This window comes from Schistocerca nitens, chromosome 11 (genome assembly GCF_023898315.1).
Source record: "Schistocerca nitens isolate TAMUIC-IGC-003100 chromosome 11, iqSchNite1.1, whole genome shotgun sequence".
In the NCBI taxonomy this organism is placed as follows: domain Eukaryota; kingdom Metazoa; phylum Arthropoda; class Insecta; order Orthoptera; family Acrididae; genus Schistocerca; species Schistocerca nitens.
In genome coordinates this window covers 212,546,501-212,564,429 of record NC_064624.1, presented here as the reverse complement: position 1 = coordinate 212,564,429, position 17,929 = coordinate 212,546,501, and the positions used below count along the sequence as shown (strand labels likewise).

Genomic DNA, 17,929 nt, shown 5'->3' with positions numbered 1-17,929 from the left:
CCTCAGAATACAGACAGTATGCGCAGCAAGTACAGCGTGACTCAAAAGAATGAGGAATTTTGGAATGGAGATCAATCTGTGAGCACAATTACTCCACACATATTTCTTTGTCAGTGTATAGTACAGAGTGTGCCATTATTGTTGTCACGAGCATTTTTATTTCTCAAATATCGTATCGCTCCCCCTCGTGTAGTGGTTAATAAAAAAGAAAAAGAGAAGAAAGCAAAAGGTTGAAAATGTGGGAAGAAATAAAAAAGTGGTTTTAAAATCGTTAATAAGCTTGTGAAACGGAAAGAATGAAATGCAAATCGGACTTCGTATTACAAAAAAGTTATCGGACTTCGTGATTCGGAAAAGCTATTGTTGGGGTGGTCCTTGGAGCGTTTCTGAGCAAAAGTCAAACCAATTTCCACTACAAAAATTATTTGAAAGAGAACTGAGAATAACAAAATGTAACTGACAGCGGAAAATGGCGTAGATAAGAGTTCATTCTTTACCATGTTAACATGTCTTCTCTCGTTTCCTGTTTCATTTCTGCGTGAAAAGTCGTAGCTGGTCCGAAATTATGCTGTAAATTTCATCGTCCAGGAATTACTAATGTATACAGATCAAAACCATCTTGTTATCGAATGCAATGTATTTTACGTTGCTGCTTCCATCCTCCGAATTTGATACCAACTTCCACAATACGTCTGCACATAATGAGTTTTTTCGTCTTCATCCGACCAAGACTAGCTAATAAGTAAGTTAAGCTTCCGCTCTCGAAGACAAAAGCGGGTAGAAAAACAAAAAGAGTGTAGAATTTTAGTACCTTCATTTTCTTATAAATATTTTCTCTGCCGTCGAGCGCTCATACCGCTGCGGCGGTATAATTTATATCTGAGGGAACGAGTGTATTTATTTATTTATTTATTGTTCCGTGGGACCAAATTAAGGAGAAGTCTCCATGGTCATGGAACGAGTCAATACATTAAATTATAACACGATATTAGAAACAGATAAAATGAAATATAAAAACACATATTCAGGTGACAAGTCGTAAGTTTAAATGAAGAAAATCAACAATGTAACACTGCAATTTGCTTAATTTTTTAGCTCTTCCAGGAGCTCCTCGACAGAATAGAAGGAGTGAGCCGTGAGCAAACTCTTCAGTTTACACTTAAAAGTGTAGCGCGGCGAAATTCAAAGTCCCGCTACACTCGGCACACATTTTCCTGCAGCCCTGTAGGAACGTTATGCGTGGCTCGAGCTAACATTTTGATGGGAACCCGGGAGGTTTCCTCTCACATTGTCACTTTAGGTGCTCCAGTGGTAGCAGGTCGAGTCCGATAAACTGTGTCGTTGAGGTGTTCGCACGAGGAAAAAGTCGGACGACGGTGGGTCGGGCTGTGTCGGAGAGCGCACGCTGTCGCCGCGCCTCGGAACGACGCGCCTGCCGAACGACCGTACAGGGTGACCCAAAAAGAATGACCCGATTAGAACTCGTATTATTATTATTGAGACAAATGTCACTAGGTAGCTGAAACAGCGCTAGGTGTAATCGGCATGGTCCAGAGTTTCAGAAAAAATCCGCTAGATGTCGTTACGAGCACAGTTTCCTCAATGCCAACGTGCCTCAACGTTGGTTAGGGTGTACAGGACCGCGAGACCAGGCTTTACACTCTTGGCAAATGGTTCAGATGGCTCTGAGCACTATGGGACTTAACTTCTGAGGTCATCAGTCCCCTAGAACTTAGAACTACTTAAACCTAACTAACCTAAGGACATCACACACATCCATGCCCGAGGCAGGATTCGAACCTGCTACCGCAGCGGTCGCGCGGTTCCAGACTGTAGTGCCTAGAACCGCTCGGCCACTCCAGCCAGCACACTCTTGGCCTCCTAGGTCCCCTGACATAACACCATCTGATTTCTTCCTGTGGGGATATGTTAAACAATGTGTTTACGTTCCTCCCTTATCTCGTGACATTGAGGAACTAAAAACCAGAATAACAGCTGCTGTAGCTTCAGTGACGGAAGACACGTTACGCTCAGTTTGGGATGAATTCGGTTATCGGATAGAGGTCGTCCGTGCAGCCAATGGAGGACATATTGAACATTTATGATGGATTTTTAAAAAACTTCTGTCTTTTCTGAGTAATTTAGTATGCAATTTGTTGGTGTTAAGCCCTTCTTCCTAATAAATAATTCTATTTAAAAGGGGTCATTCTGTACTACGTCGCCGGTAGCCGTGCCGTCGCTCTGTCGCGTCGAAACCGAATGTCGAGAGGAAGATGGGGCAGTTCGTCCGCGACAAAACTGACTGTCTGCGGCAACGTACCGAACAGGGGTTACGCTGGTTGCACACCGATTGCCGTGTTGGAACAAGCAGGGGTTTGAAATGCTGCACGGTGACGTGGTGCACAGCGCAGTCACCTCGCTGCCGTCAGTGGACACCTGTGTAGCTGAAGTGGACGTTGCCGAGATCGGGAGTGAAAATTGTGGCTATCGGGAAAGCCACTGAGGTAGAAGTGAGCTGTCAGACATCCACAGCTCGTCCACGAAACTGTTACCGTCGCAGTGTCGCACTTTTACTAACGTGTTACAATGGTCGCCTAGTCGTAGATATTGCTATAATCGCACTATTTAACTTCCATTTACGGAGCTTATCACCACTTGATGTCAGGTTGGCGCCATTAAAATGCATTGTGGTAATCGCTGCTGCTTGCTGGATCGCTGCTGTGTCTCGATGCTGATGCGGGCTCTAAATCTGGTAGTCTAGGGGTAAAAAGATGAGGTCCCGTGTTTTTGATCTGCTTTTGATGATAAATAATGAGCGAAACCAACAAATATTCAAATATTTATTACTCTGGTGGCCATCTTAATTCCACTGTCCACCAAAGACCATGACACAACACAAAGTAGCACTTCTTTTACATGTTCTTTGCAATGTTTATCCACCTCGAACAATAACACACATACACTTTACCAAAGTGACATTCAGACTCCGCTCCCGACCCTTCACGCTGCTTGTATTTATAACCTTGTCAAAGAACTACTAAAAAGAGATATAGTCTATAAGTCACATGTACATCTGTTACCGTAATTTGTGCAGAAAAGTTATTAATTTATATCGAATGACATAATTTAACAGGTTATTAAAATGAAAGACAGATTAGTTGACTTGACAGAATAATTCTTTGTTACAAAAAGGCCGATTTTTAGAAGTTTGTCAATTGACTTCTCTAATTTGCTTAAATAAGTAAATAACATGAATTATTAAGAATTACATTGGTTTTCGTCTAAAATAGAAGTGTTTACGTGAATACTGAGTGAAAACGGTCCTAGTGAACAAATAGGTTTCACTGGGTGATTTTTATTTAAGGAGATCCAAAATACGTAAGTTGGCCACTATTTTTCGTACTTCATATTCATTATTTAACATGAACTTACTGTTTTTGCATGATGACATTTGCTTTATCAGTGATCAAGTGATATTAACTTTTGTGTGGGTCAGTTATTCAGTATAATTTAATGGGCTGACTGTTTATGGAGACACGTTATGCAATCACTGTTAACATACACAATAAATCTTTCTACAATCATAAATACTCGTTAAACTGGTTCAATTTGGAGGGTATTGCATACTTCGGTTAAGTAAAGCCTTTAATAGGTTCCGTTACAGTGTGTTCTGCACATCGTCTGCGCGTCAGCAGCCCGTTAGGTCGAAGTAGGCGAACGGCCTGCAGCTCGTACGGACGGAACTTTGAATCCACTTTCAGTGTTTGTAAACACTCGAACAGTGCAACTGTAGAGGCTCTGTGTGATGTCGGACGGGGCACTGTGGGGCTGTTACGAATGCAGTTCGCACGGCACCGACATCGTCTCCCGTAGGAGCGTTTCGAGGTTTCCCCGCAGACGGCCTCTTCGGTGCAAATCCCTTCGCTTCGAACTTGCGGACCCAGGTGTCGGTCGCACGTGCCGAGGGAATGTGACTGCAGAGTACGGTGTCGAAACGACGCCAAAATTGTCGACACGCTGCCTCTGCACTTCAGTTCTCGTAATAGGATTTAACCGCGAAGACATCCTGCACAGTGTTACATTGCTCTGTTTTTACAAAGATGGCGAGGCAGTGCGACCGGCATTCTGTATATCGTTTCGTGCCAGCCACCTCGTGGCATTGCCGTGACAACTTTGTGTTTCCCGTTCTTCTGACTCCCCGTGTGTATATCTTGTTGTTGTGGTCTTCAGTCCTGAGACTGGTTTGATGCAGCTCTCCATGCTACTCTATCCTGTGCAAGCTTCTTCATCTCCCAGTACCTACATCCTTCTGAATCTGCTTAGTGTATTCATCTCTTGGTCCCCCTCTACGATTTTTACCCCCCACGCTGCCCTCCAGCACTAAATTGGTGATCCCTTGATGTCTCAGAACGTGTCCTACCAACAGATCCCTTCTTCTACTCAAGTTCTGCCACAAACTCTTCTCCCCAACCCTATTCAGTACCTCCTCATTAGTAATCTAGCCATCTAATCTTCAGCATTCTTCTGTAGCACCACATTCCGAAAGCTTCTATTCTCTTGTCCAAACTGGTTATCGTCCACGTTTCACTTCCATACATGACTACACTCCATACAAGTACTTTCAGAAATGACTTCCTGACACTTAAATCTATAGTCGATGTTAACAAATTTCTCTTCTTCAGAAACGCTTTCCTTGCCATTGCCAGTCTACATTTTATATCCTTTCTACTTCGACCATCACCAGTTATTTTGCTACCCAAATAGCAAAACTCCTTTAGTACTTTAAGTGTCTCGTTTCCTAATCTAATTCCCTCAGCATCACCCAACTTAGACTACATTCCATGATCGTCGTTTTGCTTTTGTTGATGTTCATCTTATACCCTCCTTTCATGACGCCGTCCATTCCGTTTAACTGCTCTTCCAAGTCCTTTGCTGTCTCTGACAGAATTACAATGTCATCGGCGAACCTTAACATTTTTATTTCTTCTCCATGGATTTTAATACCTACTTCGTATTTCTCTTTTGTTTCCTTTACTGCTTGGTGAATATACAGATTGACTAACATAGGGGAGAGGCTACAACCCTGTCTCACTGCCTTCCCAACCACTGCTTCCCTTTAATGTCCCTCGACTCTTATAACTGCCATCTGGTTTCTGTACAAATTGTAAATAGCCTTTCGCTCCCTGTATTTTACCCCTGCCACCTTTAGAATTTGAAAGAGAGTATTCCAGTCAACATTGTCAAAAGCTTTCTCTAAGTCTACAAATGCTAGAAACGTAGGTTTGCCTTTCCTTAATCTTTCTTCTGAGATAAGTCGTAGGGTCAGTATTGCCTCACGTGTTCCAACATTTGTATCTATATACAAATGTCAAAAATGAGACAGTCAGTACGACTGATTTCCTGAGGAACGACTATTTTAATTAGACATTGTAATAACATTGTTTACAGACTATATATACAAATTTTATTTAATAGGCACCCTTTACAGGCAGGAGTGCCGAGGTCCTTTTCGGAGGATTTTAGTCGCAGAGTATCCTGTGTATCTCGTTCATCCTCTCTGTTAGGAGCATCCACACTGCTGTTGTAATACACTCGAGTGCGAGCAGCATTACGGTGTAAAGCAGAACTCCGTCTGTTAAGACTCGCACAGTGATGTGAGGGGCACGGCACGCCAGAAAAGCGGTGTCGGGTTGGGTTGATTTGGGGAGGAGACCGAACTGCGAGATCGTCGGTGACAACGGATGGGGGAAGTAAGTCGACCGTGGCCTTTCAAAGGAACCATCCCGGCATTTGCCTGAAGTGATGTAGGGAAATCGCGGAGAACCTAGATGGGGATGCCCGGACACGGGATCGAACAGTCATCCTCCGGAATGCGAATCCAGTGTGCCAGCCAGTGCGCCACCTGTCTCGGTTGCGGACGGCCGTCTCTGTGAGACGGCGTCCACCGTGAGGGCGTCCGGGTTCGGGTCGGAGCCTCCTGCGGCGGCCCAGCCGGGAGGCGGGGGAGGCGCCGTCCGCGGACTCGGGGCCGCCTGCTGCCGGCTGGGCGGGCCCCGAGCTGCCGGCTGTTCCGGAGTTGGCCCCGTGCGACTGAGCCAAATGAGAGATGTGGTACTGTGTGTGTAGACGATCCGGATATTTCACACCTCAGAATATACGTCCAGCAATGGAACAGTTGCACTGAAGATTGTTGTTTTTTAGTACAAACCGTTGTTTTATCATTGTTTACGTAGACGGATCTCAGTAAGAGAATACCCTCGGTCGCTCAGCACTTTCCCGGGCAGCGTATTCAAAGTATGCATTCCGGAACATATTACAGTAGAGTTCCGTGGCATTATAGCAGATTTGCAGGCATCACAGTGCAGTTTCTCGTTCGTTCCGACTCGCTCACTGTCCTACGAGCGGTCCAGCGAATTCGTCGCGTAGGCCAGGGGATCGGGCTACAGGGAACACGAGTTATCTGTCAGCGGGAAACTGAACAGTCGGCAGTGGCAGAGAACGAATAGCATTCACTCGAACGGACCGAGCGGTGCGGCCGACTTGGTGCTGACGCCAGTGGTAGAAGGGAAACGCTCGCTGCTCACTGCACTCTGGGTACGACGCAGCCATTCGACACACGGTTTCCTGCGCGGGCTGGCAGAAAGATCCACTACTCTGTGAAGTTCGCGGTGTGCCACTTTCAGTTCGGCACATTTCGGCTACTCGTCTTGTATACCGAAATCGGGGCAGCGCTCAGTTTTGTCGGAGATGTTACCGCCACCCTCACTGCCACACGGACGCACTGTTACACGGGCTCTGTGGTTTTCTGACTTGTCAGGGCTCTTCCTAAACCACTGCCGAGGGGGGTCGATTTTAATGCCTTACTGTCTACTGTCTATCCCAGGTGTGTGTGCGTGGGGGGGGGGGACACGCTCCGTTCCCTCACCCCCCCCCCACCCCCCCTGCCCCAACGAGGGTGGCAAGCTGGCTTTTCGTTGGGCAGCTGATGACAGTGATGTTGAGCACCCGAGTTAAACAACAACAGCAGTTGGGGATGGCAGTTGCGTGTCGCTACAAGTGAGTGGGAAGCACCGGTCCCTCTCGCACAGTGCATTATTCGTTTCCTCGGCAGCGAACGTGTGCAATTTCAAAATTTCCGTGAGAAGCCAGAAATGGCTTCTGGTGATCAGTTGCACTGTTACGTGGCTTTATCGTTAATTACAGACTTACTATTTTATCAGATGATTTGTTTTCACCACGACAAGCCCGCTGTTTACGTCTTCCTTCGTTGCTGAGCGATATATCACCTTCCGTTGTGACGCCGCAACTCTTCCTTTCCTATATCTTTACTACTTCTTACCTATATAAATGACGAACTATTGGTTTTGCCGTTTAACAACTTTTTAATAACTGTCGAAGTATTACAGGCATCGGGTCCCACCTAATGTGTCGCCCGCCTATACGTTTTACACGAACATTTCGACACTCGATCGATCTGTTTACAAAGGGAAAGTAGAATATCTCTTCCTCTGACGTCGTCCGACGACGACCCAGGAAGCTCGACGCCCTCGCGGCTCCGGCTCTTCCGCGGCTCGCAGTAGTTTGCGGCATTCGTTTTATTCCTCGCCGCTTGCCGCTACGTCGAACTTTCGTGGTGATCGTCGGGCGACGTCTTCCACGTTATCTGCGACATAAATATTCTTCCCACAGTATTTCTGAAAACCCAAAAACAAACTTAAAGAACAATAATAATAACTGGCCTTACAATTTTTCGTATATTTGTTGGTCGATTTCATGAGGAGTCGGACAGGCATAAGCCTTGTGACACCACACAGTGTTAATGGGTACAATATTTGAAACACACCCGAGTGTGTGAAAAGCAGTTGCTGCATTACCACCGATAGGATTATATAGTGGTCGGAGGAGCGTGTCGGATACTAAAAAATATTGGCAGGTCGGCTTCCACTTCTCGCAGAGACCCGAAAGAATCTGTCGACGTAAAAGTTGTCCAAGTATCGTAGTGCATCGTAATGTAAGAAGACTGTGCTGGAGAAACCGACATTGCAGCTGCGGTTACAGTACTCTCCTCCCGGATCTACTCGAGAAGAAGAGAGAGGCCCCTGCAGATACGGCCGCAGTGTCGGTTTCTCCAGCACAGTTGTCTACATTACGACGCGATACGATACTCGGAAAAGGTTTATGTCGGGCGACTCCGGCTGCGGAAGCCCGCGCAGAGGCACGTACCGACAACTTCCGAATTACTTCTCTACGCGACGGTAGGCTTTTGCAGACGGTACCGTTACCTGTGACAAAATAGAGAGACCACTATTGTACTCCGGAGACGACGAGGGCGAGTGCGAAACGGAGGAAAGCAGCGGAGGGCCAGACACTGGACTGCGGGGCCGGCAAGCTGGCGGCGACTGGAGAACAGCCCGGCCGGGCAGAGCGCGGCGGAGTGTCGGCGACAGACTGGCAGAGCCGCCCTGCCGAACAGCATCGCACGCCCGCGTACAAACTCACCGAGCTAAAATGCCGATCTCCCGAACGACCACCTGATAGCTAAAAAAATCCGAAAATAATTTGTAATTATATCACAAAGAAGTCTTTCTGCCATTAGTGTGAGCATTGGGTTTGTCATTGTCCGTCGAAAGCACACTAGAAACATGTTACAGCATGCGAGTGTAATATGTATGTTTCAGTCGTGCTTTAGCAAGTAAATACACTGCTCGCCATAAAAATTGTTACACCACGAAGATGACGTGCTACAGACGCGAAATTTAACCGACAGGAAGAACATGCTGTGATATGCAAATGATTAGCTTTTCAGAGCATTCACACAAAGTTGGAGCCGTTGGCGACACCTACAACGTGCTGACATGAGGAGAGTCTCCAACCGATTTCTCGTTCACAAACAGCAGTTGACCGGCGTTGCGTGGTGAAACGTTGATGTCATGCCTCGTGTAAGGAGGAGAAATGCGTACCATCACGTTTCCGACTTTCATAAACGTCGGATTGTAGCCTATCGCGATTGCTGTCTATCGTATCGCGACATTGCTGCTCGCGTCAGTCGAGGTCCAATGACTGTTAGCAGAATATGGAATCGGTGGGTTCAGGAGGGTAATACGGAACGCCGTGCTGGATCCCGACGGCCTCGTATCACTAGCAGTCGAGATGGCAGGCATCTTATCCGCACGGCTGTAACGGATCGTGCAGCCACGTCTCAATCCCCGAGTCAACAGATGGGGACGTTTGCAAGACAACCACCATCTGCACGAACAGTTCGACGACGTTTGTCGCAGCACGGACTATTAGCTCGGAGACCGTGGCTGCGGTTACCCTTGACGCTGCATCACAGACAGGAGCGCCTGCGATGGTGTACTCGACGACGAACCTGGCTGCACGAATGGCAAAACGTTATTTTTCCGGATGAATCCAGGTTCTGTTTACAGCTTGACCATGGTCGCATCCGTGTTTGGCGACAATGCGGTGAACGCACATTGGAAGCGTGTATTCGTCATCGCCATACTGGCGTATCAGCCGGCGTGATGGTATGGGGTGCCATTGGTTACACGTCTCGGTCACCTCTTGTTCGCATTGACGGCACTTTGAACAGTGGACGTTCCATTTCAGATGTGTTACGACCCGTGGCTCTGCCCTTCATCCGATCCCTGCGAAACCCTACATTTCAGCAGGATAATGCACGACCGCACGTTGCAGGTCCTGTACTGGCCTCTCTGGATACAGAAAGTGTTCGACTGCTGGCCTGGCCAGAACATTCTCCAGATCTCTCACCAATTGAAAACGTCTGGTCAATGGTGGCCGAGCAACTGGCTCGTCACAATACGCCAGTCACTACTCTCGATGAACTGTGGTATCGTGTTGAAGCTGCACGGGCAGCTGTACCTGTACACGCCATCCGAGCTCTGTTTGACTCAATGCCCAGGCGTATCGAAGCCGTTATTACGGTCAGAGGTGGTTGTTCTGGGTACTGATTTCTCAGGATCTATGCACCCAAATTGCGTGAAAATGTAATCACATGTCAGCTCTAGTGTAATATATTTGTCCATTGAATACCCGTTTATCATCTGTATTTCTTCTTGCTGTAGCAATTCTAATGGCCAGTAGTGTACAAAATATTTTATTAAATTTTCTCTTTACACATATATAAACCGAGGTCCCTTGTTTGCTTCTTTTTGTACGTGTGGGCTAGTCTCGGGAACTACTGTATAGCTTTTGATACAGTCTCAGAATTCCTTCGACCGATATTGTGCCGGCACCGTACCGATAACAGACAAAAATCGTCGAGATTCTGTGTGCCCGGGACAGGTACTCTATTTGTATACGTAGTCGTGTCTGCACGGAACCCGCGGTGCACGAGTTTCTGCTCTCACTCGGCCAGTTTTTTTCTGTCGCGGACACACTTCATAGTTGCCGGCTGACTTCCATTAATAGTAACTCCGTTCTGCTGCTGCGGTTCAAAGAGTTACTTACTACAAAGAAAATGTTTTCCGGCGTCAAATTTTCGGAAGTGAAATAACTATTGTCGGCATAGGTAAATAGGGTAGGAAATGCGGACTCGCGACGGTGAGAAAATTGTTTTCTCGACACCGGATACAAATCGGAGTGTCGGGAAGTCTCTAATGGAGGTACGCGTCGGAAGTGTCGTCGGGTACGGAACTTAAACTGCGGACAGTTAGCGCGTCACGCAAAAAGAGAATAGAAGCTTGAGGAGTGGTGCTGCAGAAGAATGCCGAAGAGAAGAGTGGTAGATCGCGTAGCTAATGACAAGGTAGGGGAGACTGGGGCTAGTCGGCACAGTTTTCACTTTACGATTTTTCTGTTGTACTCGCCACTTTTTTAAATGCTAGATGCTGCAGCTAGTGGTATCCTGTGGCTGTTAATTAATGATGAAACTGTCACACACAATTGCATGCTGAATTCGTAAAAAAATAGTTTACTAAAACTTCACATCTTTTTTCCAATTTACCTCACATGTCAAAGTTGGCACACGTGCTGAGGTAAGTTGGCATGTTTAACAGGTTCTGAGGAATAAACACAAGTTAGTAACTGAGACACTTTTATTTCAATACGACGCGAATGACAAATGGTGTTGACACTTTCTTACTTTAAGATATTTCAGTTGCTACAACACTTTGTATTAGTGTCTGTCAAAATGGCAACAATATTACACTACTATTAAGTCAGTAAATGAACATAGAAAAGTTACACGATAATAAAATAAAAAATAGCAACGATGTTGTAAAATGGCAACTTCATGTCCTCTGAGAAAGTAGCTCAATTGCTCACTCGAACTGTCGGTTTTAATTTTCACACAATTTTGCTTCTGTTATACCGAATCGACCCGCGAATGTCGGGCCGTCACCAATTTTCTTCTTTCACCGCTGTTGAAACAAATATATCGTCACCGTCAATTTCCAATATCTTTCCAGGATGCAGATACGCTCTGCACTTCACCGTCGTGACGTCATCCGCGTGATACTGCTCCAGATTGTCTTCTCGAACCACATCCGTGCCGTTCCCTTCAGTAGTCGGCGCTGGTGGGCGTTCTGGAGACGGAGAGTCGGGCCCATAATTCCTCTTCGGTGTCCGTACTCGGTGGGAAATCGGGGCTCCTCAGAGTCGCAGTAGCTTTTTATATCATTTGTGAATAATTTCTCTGAGAATGTTTTCCGTTCCTCTTTTTCTCTGCGTTTCAGCCCTTTTGCCTGTCTTCTCTAAAATAGGCCTACTTGCTTACTGTTCGTCAGTACATTTTTGATGGGGGTCTCCTTTCCCTGCCACGGTTACACAGTTTTCGTGGGTGTGCTTTTGGAAAAGGGCAAATTTCTTCTGGTGTTACAATTCGGGATGACGGTGGCGTGCTTTCAGTAACCGCTGGCAGACGAGATGCGAGGAGGCGTATCTGTTACGTCAGCATTCGCAGTCTGGACACCGCCAGGAGGTGGGCGGTCGGTGGCAGACAGTATAATTCGTGGAAGGTGTCGGGACTGAAAGGGCAAATCCCACTTACTTTGTTGCGAGCAGAAAAGCTGCGTACACGATGCACGATGATTACTCGTCCGGGCTTCGTAAGCAGTACTGATATATTTTTTAAGTGGCCGAAACGCACTCCGGTTCGGAGGCTGCGGTTTCTGACTGCAGTGTGGGGGAAATGATAGGACGACCACCCCACTTTCTTTCAATGAGTAAAGTGCTTCAGTAGACAAATGTGTCGCGGTTGTCAAGCAGTAGAAGTGTCGGGCGATCTTTCGAAGCAGAATAGCGAACGAAGTGCTCGGAGAAGTTAATAAAATTCGTTTCTACCATCCGACCTGACTCGGCATCACCGTTGGAGCCAGCTGTAGTCTCTCGAACAAAATGTGGTTTGTATTTTGCTCCAGTAAGTATGAAGAATGGAGGGATAGCGTTACCTCCAGCTGATACGCGTTGCTAGGGTTACGGGTCTGCCTCTTTCGGCAGAGGTTATCCTTCCAATTTGTTTCAAACCATTCCGTGTTAACCTCTCTGTCTGGTGCCCATTTCATCCGTGTTACATATATCTTGAGCTTGCAACTTCAGTCTATCCAAAATCTTTTTAAGCAAACTGGACAAGTTTTTTGCGTTTACTTTATTAAACCTTGTGGCCCTGGCTAGGCTTGTGACGTCAGTTGTCCAGATGGATAAACTCTGATCCCTCTTCATAAAATATGTGTAGCAGCCAGGTCCTGCTATTTTCTTTCCCTCCCAAGAAAGTGGTACGTCAACTTCACTTTTGGTGGCAAATTTTCTAACCTCCTTCGGGCTTGAGCTGAAATAAATATCTGAGGCTTTCTTAAGGTATTCACTGAACAGATACTCAAGATAGAGAACCTGAAACACAAAATACAAAGTATGTCGTCAGTTTCGAACCTGATATTGTGACAGGTATGTGTAACAGCGAGATATACGGTCTTGGAGTTCAGTAGGGCCGCAGGAAAAACCTTACGTAACTATTTAACTTGCTACATAACTATTTTGTAAAAATAGTTACGTCAGTTGGCTGATACATACCTTCCTAGGATTTTTATATCCAGTTAAAACATGAGGGACTTCATCAGTGGAAGCATTACATTCTCTCAATTTTTGGCAATACCTAGCTAAGCTTCGTACAGGGATGTTAAATTCATCTGCTGTGGGAGCTAGGCTTCTTTTGTAGATACTGTGAGGACATGTGGCATTCTTTACGTTCTGAGCAGTATGCTTTGCTCGTTCCACCTTTCTCTTGTAATTCCTCGTGGCATGCATTTAATGAAATGTATCAGAAAGTAATTAAAAAACCTCAGGAGATACCTATGTGAAGAAATGTAAGTGAGGGGTAAGATGCCATACGCCGCACGATTTATGCCGACATGCCCCCAAGCCGAGATGCCAACTTGCCCCAACATGTTTTATGCAAGATGAATGCCTTACTATTACAAAAAAAGTTTTATGTAGCAGTTCAATACTTGAATACAATTATTACTGTGTCCTTTACCCTTCACAGCTGCTTAAAATTCCCAGACATATTCTAGAGCTTCACAGAATAACAAAAACTTAGTGGAAAAAAAGAGTGGAAAAGAGAGAGAGAGAGAGAGAGAGAGAGAGAGAGAGAGAGAGAGAGACAGAGAGAGAGAGAGAGTTCTTATCAAACTTAAATTATAATGGAAGACACAGTGTCATTTCTGAGTTTGACTGCTGCAACCCTGGTGCTCAGTCGTTATAGAGGTAGAAAAAAGCAGCAGTGTGCCAACTTAGCCCATATCCCAACGAGCCCCAGTCTCTGTTACCTAACCAGGAAAGAAGTCAGTCTTATAGCACGAGTTGACTAAAAGAAGGGATCACTAGATAGGACACGTTATGACATGTCAATGAGTCGTCAGTTTAGTAATGGGAAAATAAAGGGGGAGAGAGAAAAGGGGGGAGAATGGTACGGATAAAAATGAGAGAGAAGCTAAACTTGTTCAAAAAGTGCAAAGTGATTCTTCAGTAATCTTGTGAGCTCCATGTGCATCTGCAGAAATATTAAATTGTAAATTAAGAACTCACTGCTTATAGGCCCTCCAAACACGTCACTGGAATTTTAAGTGTTGGCTGTGCTACAGTCTGAGAGCAGTTGAACACATTTGTTGCATTAACCCAAAAAATTAGTCACAAAGTTGTAAGCAGGAATTTGTGGTGAAAAATGTCCACTACTCACAGTATTTTAATTTTTACAAACTGAGTTTATTTGATTACTGTAACATTTACCCCAAGTATCGACACAAAATATTCCAAGTTCGCAAGCTGAAAATATTTTAGAGTATTTGCTAGTGACGTGCACGACTATCAAAAGTCCACAATTCACTGCTTCGAGTAATTTTGCTCGTACATACGCCCTGTTCCAGATCTCAAACTCGACTGACTCCACATCTGAGCCAAAAGAGTCACACACAAAGATCGCTGTCCCTATTTAAGCACTCGCATCGAAGTGAGTCGAGTGTACACACTTCTGACTTCTGCAACGTATTTAAATTTGATGTTATATAAGTGTATTATACATAATTTAATATATAAATTTCCCCAATTTCCTCAATTTTCTAGTAGTGTTCTTAGGTTTTCTCTGACTTAAATACTTTTAAACAGTACTTTGCATTATTCGTTACTAATGCTCGTGAACGTCCACGTACATAAGCGAGCATACCTCGTGTCCCGCAGCTCAGACTGGAATTCGGGCATTACAGACTTAGTGGATAAAGTTTCGATCAGCACCCTGCGTCTAGAAATAAACAATGTGAAATAAGTTAGTATAAGAGCTCACTTTCAAATCTCCCACATCACGATAGGCGCACAGTGGAGACGGCGAGCTCTGACTCGTGTGTCCCGTGTGGTGACACTGTAGTTTGTTGTACGAGGTGTATCTGGACGCACACTTTCGTACGCACAATGTGCAATCTGCAGCCCGTCTCCGTGGAGCACCGGTTGACCCTCCCAGCTGCAAATGTACCAGTTAATTGAGCCACTGTCGTGGTCACACAAATATGGTACGTGGCGGTCTGAGGTGATCCGGAAAACATTCTCGATAATGTCGTGGGGCTCTACCTGTGGTATACTGTGCTGTACTCTTGTACAGTAATATTGACCGTCTAGGGACTGCTAGACAAGTACTTTTCTGTTGCTGCGTCTAGAAATTCAGAAAATTAGTAGAAAGGTTGGCTCGTGACGTATGCTGAAAGTTAATTTTCATTTAGTGAGGCTCTACTGTTTGTGCAGTATGTCAGACGGGAGCACATTGCGAATACATAATTCTGTTCCGAAATGAGGCAAAGTGTGTAGGAAAAACACTCGTCTCCTGGTGAGCTTTCGTAGAGCAGAGATCGGCCGAAACCGATTTTTGCTGTCGGCAACCGAAGCCGCCGGGGAGTAAGTTTACTGGGAGGTTTAATAGTAATCGTGTGTTACACAGGTAACCTCTGTGCCTCGTTTTACTTCTCTTTTTATTTTAAAAAGCTAGCATTTACTTTGAGGTTGCACAGATCGGTAGACATTCCTCCTCCGCAGCATCGGGACGATGTAGCGGGACTTTGAATTTCGCCGCGCTGCACTCGTTCCCTCAGATATAAATTATACCGTCGCAGCGGTATGAGCGCTCGACGGCAGAGAAAATATATAAGAAAAGGTACTAAAATTGTAGCTCTATTTGTTTTCCATCCGTCTTTTGTCTCTCGAGAGCAGAAGCTTAACGCAGACGTAAAAACTTATTAGCTACTCTTGGTCGGATGGAGACGAAAAAACTCATTGATGTGCAGACGTATTGTGTAAGTTTGTATGTAATTCGGAGGGCGTAAAATACATTGCATTCAACATCAAGACGGTTTTGTATACATTAGTAATTCCTAGACAATGAAATTTATTGCAAAATTTCGGAGCCGCTACTACTTTTCACGCAGAAATGAAGTACGAGATTTTTGAAGAGATGGACGCCGCACGCGAGAAGACATCTTAACATGGTAAAGGATGAACTCTTATCTACGCCATTTCCCCCTGTTAATCACATTTTGTTATTCTCTGTTCTCTTTAAAACAATTTCTGTAGTGGAAATTGGTTTGACTTTTGCTCAGAAACGCCACAAGGACCACCCCAACAATAGCTTTTCCAAGTCACGAAGTCCGATAACTTTTCTGTAATACGAAGTCCGACTTTCATTTCATTCTTTCCCTTTTTCACGGTCATTAACGATTTTAAAAACCCCTTTTTATTCACGATTTCTTCCCACATTTTCAACCTCTTCTTTTCTTCTCTTTTTCTTTTTTCTCTTTTTCTTTTCTTCTCTTTCTTTTCTTTTTCTTTTCTTTTCCTTTTTTTCTTCTCTTTCTCTTTCTTTTCTATTTACGTTTCGATCGACAACCGTATAACGGTGTCTCGTAATTGTTCCAGGAGTACTCGCTTCCGGAAGATGCGGCCAGTTTGCCCGGTTCGTCAAATGTAAAGGAGGAAGAGGAGCACGGAGACGCAGAGGTACGTACAGCGTTCAGTGACCTTTCTTGGCAGTAGTAAAGATTTAGTGGATACGGTGTACCGATTAGCTCTCGCCAGACACGTACGGTTGTGCCGGTTTTTTAATGCTCAGACAGTGTGCGGGGGGCCGCCACAGTGTCGGTATTGTTTCTCAGTCTTTCCTCCCGGAAAATCCGACAGGCGGGGAGTCGATCGAGGACGAGGCGTGGAGCACTCCTCCGGGGTGAAGGGGGGCAGGGGGGTCTGTTCCGCCTAGCCTCCGGTCCTCGAGAACACGTGCTGAGTCCGGTGTGCGGACATTTGCCACGGTTTCAGCTGCTCCGAAGGGTTGGGTCCCTTGCCCCCCCCCCCCTCTTCTCCTCCTCCTCCTCCTCCTCCTCCTCCTCCTCCTCCTCCTCCTCCTCACTCGCCGCCGGACCCCCAGTAGAGGTACTTACTGAGCCGTTCTGCTGGTTTACTTAACATGGGACCAGAATCTCTATGGATATTTCGCCACATTTCCAGAGAGAGTTTAGTTGCGGAAACTATTAAATGCATCTCGCATTGAAATCCGCACCAAATATCGAGCCTCGGTAAAACTTCGCCAATCTTGGAGATTTTGCGTTCGTCTAAATTATACTTGCCTTTTTCGGTGCTCCTGTAGCAGCTTTCTGTCGTGTTTTGTGTACCATAGGGGGATCAGTTCCGTCTCATTAATTTTATATGAATCTCTCGAGTGCAGTTGATACTATTTCTTTGAAAAATGGCTCTGAGCGCTATGGGACTCAACTGCTGTGGTCATAAGTCCCCTAGAATATTTCTTTGAACATATGGTCTTCACTTACATAGTTTGGAAGGATTGGAGACTGTCTATTACAAAGACGTCAACTGAATTTTTAGTTGCTTTTATAAATAGATATATTTCGCGTTTAGTTTTGGTGAATTTGTTTGTTCAAGGAATTGAGCCTCGCTACGACTGTGTGTTCACTAATCCCTGTATGCGTCGTGATGCTCAGGGTTATTTCTGGCTAAGAGGTCGAGTGTGTTTTCGTAACCATTTACAATTTGAACGGCCTCGTGAACTAATTGTTCAAAATAATTAAAAAAAAAACATTTAGAACAATTACGGAAGTTGTTTTCTATCTACAATAGGGTCTGAAAATGTATTTTTGTCAACATATGGAACGTAGATTGAAGTCACTGCCAACTATAATTGTATGAGTGGGGTACCTATTTGTGGTGAGACTCAAGTTTTCTTTGAACTGTTCAGCAACTGTTTCATCTGAGACAGGGGGTCGGTAAAAGCAGGCAGTTATTAATTTATTCCGGTTGTCGAATACAACCTCTGTCCACAGTAAGTCACAGGAACTATCTGCTTCGATGTCACTTGTGAGATGGAACACACGTTACATTATTTTTCCTTAAGTTGTGCTTCTTGTTTCTGTTGTAGTGCAGATAA

General features: G+C 45.3%; 1 protein-coding gene across 1 annotated transcript in view; it reads left to right on the top strand.

The window, feature by feature from the left end:
* Nucleotides 1-17,929, top strand: part of LOC126212798 (oocyte zinc finger protein XlCOF6.1-like) — a 210,809-nt gene that overhangs the window by 149,880 nt on the left and 43,000 nt on the right. Inside the window, exon 5 of the mRNA XM_049940199.1 lies at nt 16,411-16,491. Coding sequence (XP_049796156.1) covers nt 16,411-16,491 — 81 coding nt within the window. The remainder of the gene's footprint in view (nt 1-16,410; nt 16,492-17,929) is intronic.